This window comes from Protobothrops mucrosquamatus, unplaced genomic scaffold (assembly GCF_001527695.2).
Source record: "Protobothrops mucrosquamatus isolate PMUCROS unplaced genomic scaffold, P.Mucros_1.0 scaffold455, whole genome shotgun sequence".
In the NCBI taxonomy this organism is placed as follows: Eukaryota; Metazoa; Chordata; class Lepidosauria; order Squamata; family Viperidae; genus Protobothrops; species Protobothrops mucrosquamatus.
Genome location: NW_015386778.1, coordinates 286514 through 296209, shown reverse-complemented (window position 1 = coordinate 296209; position 9696 = coordinate 286514). Strand labels below are relative to the sequence as shown.

Sequence of the window (9696 nt, the reverse complement as noted above, 5' to 3'; positions counted from 1 at the left end):
CAGAAATTATATATCACTGAAATCTAGCAGAATAAAGATATTTGTAGCAAACATTGTAAGTAAATTATCACTTTTTATATAACACATACAATATTTATAGTTTATTAATTTTTATGCTATCCATCTAACTGATGTAGTGACTCTGGGCAGGGTAAAATAAGAGCCAAAGTCCTTCACAAAATAGTTCTTAAAAGCCAATCAATGTAGCTTTCTAAAAAACTGAGAATTGGTACAAATTATTACTTTATTCTCATTATGGAAATTCTAAATCCAATTTCTTTCATATTTAACTCAGTGAAACAACACAGATTTCTGAAATGGTTGATGGTTTAAAATATTTCCAAGTTTTAGGCAAAGAGCATGGGAACAAATATGCTAATGGTATGATAGCTAAGATTACTTCTGAATTCTTAAAAAAATCAATTATTGTTCAAAGTCTAGTGATGCTGTTACCTAAGTAGCTCTAGGTACAAGTGCAGCTCTAATATAATTTTTAGGCTTTAACCTTCTACCTGCATTGTCTTTGACTGCATCCATATACAGAATATGTCATTATCTCTTTCTATAAAAATAAAATCCTGGTTTTGAAGTGACAAATACAATCCATAATGAATGAAAGTTACTCACTAACACTATTTTGCAAGTTATGTTTATGAGTTCATTTTAACAATTAACTTTCTATACATTTTTCACCAGTAAAGTATCTTTGGTTTTATTTTTTTGTCTATAAAGCTGTAATGTAAAAAATAAACACAAATGCCTCTATTAGTAAAAACAAATGTTTGGATTTAACTCAATGTATCCAAGAGCAATGTATCCAAGCACTGGAAGTATAGAAAACTGTGTTGTAATGCTTTCTCATCTCAAAGTACATCAGCCCAATAATTCCAACCCCAAGCATATTGAAGAAGCCAGCAGCTCTGTACAAAGCATTATAGGGCAATATATTCAGTACTTGAATTTTATCTTGCTGCTGCATCTGACACCATTTATTCCGAAATTAGATACTTATTTAGAAAATGGAAATCATGCGTAATATAACTGAATGTGGTATGGAATCTGAATTTGAATCAAGGAGCCCTGTGTAACTGTAAACAGTGCTGGAAATATGTTGATGGAACATCAGTTACACATACAATTGAATAATTCCAAATACACAAAATTATTTTTATTGTTAAAATAGAAAACATTCCTTAAAAGCAAGACAACACATACACACTTCCAATACATCTGACATTACTTTAGTTATTTCACACATATTGTGTTTCAAATACAGTGAGAAAATTTTTAACTATTTCAATAACCTAAGCAAACAATTCACTGAAATGGGAACTCAAGTACACATAAAAAATTGTAACATACAACTGCAGGCAAACAAGATTACTTCATGCATGGTTTAAAGCATGGGTGTCATCGCATCACATGACGTGTTGCCATGTATTGTGACGTATTGCCGGAGCTGGGGTGGGCATGGCCTCAGCATGATGCAACCGGCCCACAGGCCAGCAGTTTGACACCCCTGGTTTAAAGTGATCTCATTTGGGGATGCTCCTATTGTTTCAGGCTTTTTACAATACAAAATTGGATTTGGTTGGATGAATTGCTAGAATTTCACTTTTCCATTTTTATTCCTTTCTGTTTTAAAAATGACATTCTGTGCAATCCAGAACAAGCTTATTAATTTGGCAGTTGTGCTGCTATTTTGGTAAAGTAATTATAATGGTTACATTGCAACACAGTTAAGCAAACACAAAACTGTTTAATTAATTAGTGGCTTAAATGCATTTAACGATGCATCAAATTGTTGCCATCAAGGTTACTATATGCTGATATAGTTTTATACACTGAAATTCAACATCAGTGACTACACTGCAATGCAATGTATTTGGAGATTTCTGAATTTTCAAAACCAAATTCATTCAGTTTGCAGTTCATTAAGGAATTCTTTTGATGGTTCAGCATTCTCCTCTGGCACCTTACCAGCTTCTTCACTCTGCCGGTTCTGATTAGTTGGCTCAGAAGAAATATCCAACTGTTTTTTATTGACCTCTTCACTATGGCGACTTTGGCAATGGGTTAGATGTTTCTTAAACCCTCTAGGAAAATTTGACTCAAAACTGCAACGTGGACATTTAAGCAAACTCTGACTATGAGCAGCAACATGGTTCTTAAGGTGAGATTCCAAAAGAAATGCCTTTCCACACACATCACATTTGTATGGGCTATGCACATTGTGTTTATTAACCAAATGGTGCAAAACAGCTCCCTTTTTCATAGCCCGGCAGCAACAGATTTTACAATAGTATTTGCCCTTGCCACGCTTCATATATTTTGCTATCTCTTCTTCTGAGATGAAAGCTTCCTTCTCTTCTGTAAACTGCAACACACACTGAGGCTGAGTAGGAGTAACATCGATTTTAGTTTCTTTATTTTGGTCAGGAGACTCTGTATCAAATTGTTCCTGGTCACTGTTGGATTCCTGTTCCTTTATGTCTGATGTTTCTATTTCAATATTTCCACTTTCACTACTATTTAAGTCTGTATTAGAAATCTCTGGATTTTCTTTCTTGGCTTTCTTCTTTGGGCAGGTATATATTTCTTCTGTAGGTTCCTTGGGTTGTATGGACTCCTCTTTTGGAATTAACAAACTACTGAATGAATTTTCTCCTTCTGGATGCTCAGTGGAGAAATCTTTATTACTGGATTCACTATGAGTCTGCAAGTCTGAAAAAACAGGTGCACTAGGCTGACTGAAATCATTGATACTTTTGTGAACTTCCACGCCTGTTGGTTCAACTGGTTTGTGGATATCTGTATTCTGCACTGGCTTCTGATCTGAAGAAATTGATTTCTGGACCTCAGGTGAAAGTGAATGTTTTGCAGGTTCAGCAAAGAAACTTGGTTTCTCGAGGGAATCCGGAGATGTCTTCTGCAGTTCAGCAAAAGTACCATGTTTCTGGATTTCCAGACACACTGCAGGAGACTTCAGCAATTCATGTGAAAGACTAGGTGGCTTCTGAGAGTCTGAGAAGGAGGGAGAATGCTCCTGAATTTCAGGAGAAACAACAGCATGTTTCTGAGAATCTGGGAAGAAGGAATGCTTTGCGACATCTGGGGAGACAGGAGTTGGTCTATGAGATTCTGAAAATGCAACCTGTTTGGGGGTTTCAGGAAAAGGTATGTGAGCTTCATGGAAGAACGAACGTTTTTGTGTTTCTGTAGAAACAGAAGGAACAGATTTTTTGGGTTCAGGAAATAGAGCCCGTTTTCGGGATTCAGAAAACAAAGCACGTTTCTGCAACTCAGAGGAAACAAAAGTGGCTGGCTTTTGAGTTTCTGGAAAGAAAGGAGATTTTCTGGACTCAGAGGAAAATTTCCAAGGATCAGGAGATACAGAAGGAGGAGGCTTACGTTGCTCAGAAAAGAAGGGCTGTTTCCAAATATCAGATGACATAGGGGGCCCAGGTTTTCTCAGCTCTGCAGGCATTGGAGGAGGAGCAGGTGGTGCTACAGATGGTGACGGCCTCCAAGTGTCAGGAGACAAAACAGGTTTCCAACCTTCAGGATAAACAGAAGAAATGGGTTTCCACGGTTCTGAGGAAGCAAGACTAGATTTTGGAGATTCAGGCATGGAGGTAGATTTCCAAGTATCCGGCATAAACTTCTGAGATTCTGAGGACATCATATTTCCAGGCCTTCGGGGTTCTGAAGCAGGTTTCCTGGGCTCAAGTGACATTGATGCAGGTGGTTTTGAGGACCAAGGTGAAATATTAATAGATTTCTGCTGCTCATGTGAAATACTACCAGCAGATCGCCAGGTTTCTGGAACAGGTCTCCAGGGATCTGGAGATAGCGGAGGATCTGGTTTACGTGGTTCAGGTGAAAGTGCTGAAGCCGGCCTCCTCATCTGAGAAATATGCCTACGAGGTTCTGTGGACAGACCAGCAATAGGTTTCTTAAGCTCTGGAGACACAGCTGGTGAGTGCCTGCGGGGTTCTGGAGATACAGCAGGTGAATGTCTGCGGGGTTCTGGAGACACAGTCGGAGAGTGCCTGCGGGGCTCTGGAGACAGAGTTGGAGAGTGCCTGCGGGGCTCTGGAGACAAAGATGGAGCAAATTTCTGTGTTTCAGACATAACCAAAGGTGGAGATGCAGGATGAGCAGACTTTTGGGCCTCTGGAGATACAGGTTGGATGGGTTTCTGTGGTTCTGAAGATATAAGGGAAGCAGGTTTTTCCGATTCTACAACAGGGAGGGATTTTTGTGTTTCAATGTATGTAGGTGCCACAGGTTTCTGTTGCTCCGATGACAAAGCAGGGAGAGATTTTGGTATCTCTGCAGTCTCTAATGAAGCAGGCTTCAGTGGTTCTGGAGTGACAGAAAGAGGCGGTTTCAGTGTTTCTGAGGACACAAGTGGAATAGGATTTGGAAGTTCTGGTACAATAGTAGTTTTTTGTGTTTCCAAACATGCAACTGAAACAAACTTCTGATATTCTATGGATGTAGCTGAAGTAGGCTTCTGTGTCTTGGAATGTAGTCCCACATCAGACTTTAGCAATTCAGGGGGAGCAGGTTTTTGAGAATCGGGAGACACAGTACGTTTTTGTGTTTCAGGAGATTGAGAAGGCTTTTGAGGTTCCACAAAGAGAGGCTTTTTGAGGGATTCCGTTTCCAACATACCTTTCTGATCCTCCTTCTGTTTCTCTGGCAATGAGTGCTGTGCCGTGATATGATAATAGACGTTACAGTACATTTTGCTGGTGAAAAAGCATTTATGGCAGTGGAATAACTTTGCACTTTTCTGGTAAAATATAAGTTTCCCCAATCCTGCAGTATCCATTTCATCACAGAATTCAGGGTGAATAGTACCCATATGAATTTGTATGTTCTCATAGTCAGAGCCTCTGAAATTGCAGTGATCGCATTCTAGGCTTTCTGTTGTTTTATGCAAAATCTTCAACATGTCCATTTTTCTACTGTCAGATTGCACAACACTACACATGTTCCGGACTGCAAACTGCACTATACCTGAAATAAAAGTTTTTTTAGAAAAACAATTAGTTCATAAATTGTTAAAATATAATTTGACTCTTAAATGGTTGCTCAATTTTTAAAATATAAATTGATTTCTGAATGGCAGCTCACCCAAAGACAAAAATGGGTTCATAACAATTAAATTTTATACTACCACAACCCAGCTAGAGAACAAAATATTTAATATTTTCACCGCTTCATTCTTTATACAAAGGTTTAATATAAATCTCTGCACTGTTTACAGAAGAATCAACATACTTTAATGAATTTAAGCTGTTTTTACCAGTTCCACATGGCTCATTTTGTTGTAGAAAGACTAAAATATAAACATTGTATAAAGAACACCCAACTAGTCGCTAAAAGAAAGGAAAAGAAAGAAGCTATTATTAATAGACTGCTCTTTATCTATTTAAATACATGGTTGTGAATTAGGCTGAGTGTAGTTCTCAATTTGGCTGTTGATATACTTTATACTATTTTTGGAGGGGGTCATATAAGCAGCCTGATGGAATGTTCCATAAACAAACCCCAGATGGAGGAATATGTAATAATTCATTTTATGTTTGCAACTTGTGCTCAATACCAAATATATGTAAAAGTATTATATTCTACTTAAAACAGTGAAACATATTTTGTTGAGACCTTATTTCAAAATTGGTGATTATACCTAAAAGACAGATGATTTATTTATTTAATGTTTATATTGCTTTAAACTTATCCAACTCTATTAGAATGGATATCATAGTGCTTATTAACACAATATAGCAGATTCAGGAGGTGTAATGGAGAGGGAAGGGAAAAATAAGAGAGTTGGATTGCATGAAGTCTACTGATGCTATGTTAAAAATAATCCAAAACACCTAAATTATTTTCTGCATTATATACAATTATATGCAATGCATTATTTTCCTATATAATATAATGTATAAATTGTACATTAATAATTAATGTATAATGTATTATATAATGCATACTTAGCTTCTTGAGAAAAATAATATATAATTCATGTTATTAATGTACACTCAAATGGAACCTGACACTATTTGAGCACTATACACTATATAGATCAGACATTATATCTGATCTGGATAAATCATCTTATTTCAGCATTTAATAAACATTTCGTGTTCACTAAATGACCTTTGACTGTAGCATTGCTTCAAATTCAAAAGAACATCAAAATGGTCACGAATTTGAATTCTATACAGGTATGTTCTGGTTTACAGAAGAAAATACTGTTTCTTTTACTCTGTTCACCCATTTAGAGATTTAGAGATTAAAGCATTTAACAGTTTAGTTTACAGAGAACAACTGTAATAACCGCTTTCAGGTACATTGCTATTTACAACTAGTGTCTACTTATGGTTTCCGGCAAAAAATAGCCTATATAGGTTTGCTTAATGACTGCAGCATTTGCTTAACAATCACCACAAAAAAAGGTCATAAATGTGGATGGGGGTGGTGGTATCACGTGAAGACTTAATACCATAATTGCCTGGCTCAATTATGGTCATAAATTGAGGACTATCTGTAATAAAAAAAACTGCCCATCCAAACTTTTTTTTTTAAGTCAGACATTTAAAAACAGAACACTGTATCTGAACATCAACACTTCAATAAATGAAGAAAAGTTATATATTCTAGATTTTAATCCTATACCATGAGATATTTTTAAGGCTTGGTTTTTTAAAAAAGACAAACAGCCTCAGAAAATACATTTATAATTTAAGATGTCAGACTAACATTCTGAATCATTATTATTTTCTACTTTGTCATATTTATTCTGAAGATTTGTCTATGCTGAGAATAGTTTCTCTGTTCTTTCATATTTTAATTCTTGCAATGGGGTATTTCAATGCATAGAATAATTTATTTCATTATCTTTATGAATCATTTAAAACGAAATTAGGAAAGATTTCATTTTCCCAAAGTTTTCAATTTTTTAGACAACGAACAGAATTTCCATATTGATACAGAGGAATACAAGGAACCCCCACGTTCCTTGTATTCCTCTGTATCAATATGAAAATTGGTACAGAGACATATCTAATCTTAAAATTAATATTTGATAATGCAAATAGATTGTGGAAGAATGGAAACTTTTCACATAATAAAGGTTTGAAATTTCCAAGTGGTAATATCTAGACAATCTTGATCTCAAAAAACGTAAGTACTAGGAATCATACCTACTTAGTGCTTCACCAGGAGACCGCCAGGAAATTTGCCTATAAACTAGACTAGGAAACCATGAAAACGTCCTAACAGATAGCAAAAGCAAACCTCCTGATACTGCACCAATGAAAAATATACATATCCCTGTAGTAAGAACTAAGAACAATTTAAGTAACATTTTCTTATCAAATCTTCAAGACTCAACCATAAAGAAATAAACTAGCAATTTTTTGGGAGTCAATCTTCATTCTTAGGGACTATTTAGGAAACTCCCTGCAATTTCCTTTTTTAGAAGTGGTTTGTCCTTGCTTTCTTTTTAGGGCTGAGAGAAAAAGTTTATCCACCTGGCTTTGCACTTAAGACAGGACTAGAATTCGTGGTTTTCTGGTTTCTAAGGAGGTGCAAAATATTCATTTGTACAAATTGTTCCAAGGGCAGAACAGTCAGTTTTGAATAGTCCAGGCCGTACTTAAATTTACATATTTGAGGCTGGATCCATGCAGGGACTAAAATGGGGTTATTTTAATCTGAGCAGCTGTAGAGGTGGAGATCAAGAATACTGGTGGCTAAAAGAGAGAGTAGAAAACAAGTGCTGGGAAGGTCAGGGATTGGCAACCTGGTGGGATGTGCTGTTACATTTCTTTTTAAACAATGGATAAGTGTATTTAAAAAGAGCTGACTGACACATGTTTAAAGATTTTTTCCATACGTAACAACAAATCCTAGAAGATTTGTGATTTCGCATAAGAGAAATTTAACAGGATGGCTGTCTATATAATATAGCATCATAGTTTAACTGCTGCCTGTATCCTTGTGCCCTCCAGATATGCTAGAGTCCAGTGTTTCTCTACCTTGACAATTTTAAGGCATGTGGACTTCAACTCCCAGAATTCCACAGCCAGCATTGCTGTGGAATTCTGGGAGTTGAAGTCCACATGCCTTAAAATTGTCAAGGTTGAGAAACACTGTGCTAGACTACAGCTTCCATGTTGGTCATAAACATGGCTCGCCAAGGAGGAGGAGAGCTGTAATCGGGCGCAGCTGGAGAGCCCCCAAACTCGGGAAAAGGTTTCTACTCGCTGGAAGAGAACATGCTGCAACCTGACGCCATTCTCTTCCCCCTCACCCCCCCAATCTCGAAAATATATCAATCCGGTTAAAAGCTTAGGCCAGGGGTAGGCAACCTTGGCTCTTTTATGACTCGTGGACTTCAACTCCCAGAATTCCTGAGCCAGCCATGCTGGCTCAGGAATTCTGGGAGTTGAAGTCCACGAGTCATAAAAGAGCCAAGCTTGCCTACCCCTGGCTTAGGCTGAACAGAGGCAGGAATCCGATAGGGCCCCGGATGGGGAGGGGCAGCGCTCCCGCGACTCCCACAAAGAAAACTGGGGGGAAAACAGCGCCTGAACCTGGGCAGTTGCGCGCCGTACGCGCTCTGGACGGAAAGGCGAAAGGGACAAACCTGGAGTGGTGGCAACGCGAAAAACGGAGCAGGGCGGGACGCGCGGGGGGGGGGTGTAGGGAGACTCAAGAGTCACGCTGAGTCCGACCCTCGCAGAGGCGCTCTTCCCGATTCCCTTTCCCTCGGAAGACTAAGCGACCCTCCCTCCCGTTGCCAAGCAAGCGAAGGGATAAAATACCTACCAGGAGAAAACGATAGAGAGACAGAGAGAGAAAGGGAGAGAGAGACGCTCCGACCGAACAGCCTCTCGACAATGGCGACAGAATCGACAGACCAGTGAGACGGGAGCGAGGGGCGGGGGGCGACCGCAGCGGATGGGACAAAGAAAAAAGAGGGCTGACGCGACCGAAGAGCCGCTTGTTGATTGGCTAGCGGCGCCCACTTGATTCCCAACGGAGGCTTGGAACTAGCCCCGCCTCCGTTCTTAAGCTTGGCGCAGGCGCCAGGCAAAAAGAGGATGGCGCCCTCTGAGGGTGAAGGGGCTCGCGCGCTTTTAGTTGAGTGGGAGGCCGCGAAGTGTTCCCGTTCAGTCCGTGGGTTATGTTCACGGGTCAGTGTATTCTGGGGATCCTGAGGATTGGGTTAGTTAAAGCACTTGAAGGCAGGACAAGAAGTAATGGATGGAAACTAATCAAAAAGAGAAGCAACCTAGAACTAGGGAGAAATTTCCTAACAATTAGAACAATTAATCAGTGGAACAACCTGCCTCCTGAAGTTGTGAATGCTCCAACTGGAAGTTTTTAAGAAGAGACTGGACAACCATTTGTCTGAAATGGTATAGGGTTTCCTGCCTAAGCAGGGGGTTGGAGTAGAAGACTTCCAAGGTCCCGTCTAACTCTTACTATTACTACTACTACAATTGTTGCTGTTTAGGAATTGTACTGAGCACCTCGTCGGAGTAATGACTATCAACTTAGAAGCTTTTAAAAATTGATTAAAGAAAATGAATAAACTTTTCTCAAGGATTATTATTGATCAAACTCCTCATGAGCTAGATACATTTGAATCCAAGGATCCTAAACAAGGCT

General features: G+C 38.7%; 1 protein-coding gene across 1 annotated transcript; it reads right to left on the bottom strand.

Moving 5' to 3' along the window:
* Positions 1-1166: 1166 nt before the first annotated feature.
* Positions 1167-8860, bottom strand: CHAMP1 (chromosome alignment maintaining phosphoprotein 1). Its single transcript, XM_015816478.1, has 2 exons — positions 8851-8860; positions 1167-5028 (listed from the first exon to the last, which is right to left on the bottom strand). Exon 2 carries the CDS (start codon positions 5000-5002, stop codon positions 1916-1918), a length of 3087 nt encoding a protein of 1028 aa, XP_015671964.1. The 5' UTR covers positions 5003-5028; positions 8851-8860; the 3' UTR covers positions 1167-1915.
* Positions 8861-9696: the final 836 nt, after the last annotated feature.

Excerpts from the sequence above, each read along its gene's own strand:
- CHAMP1 (XM_015816478.1), bottom strand. The coding sequence starts at position 5,002 with ATGTGTAGTGTTGTGCAATCTGACAGTAGAAAAATGGACATGTTGAAG.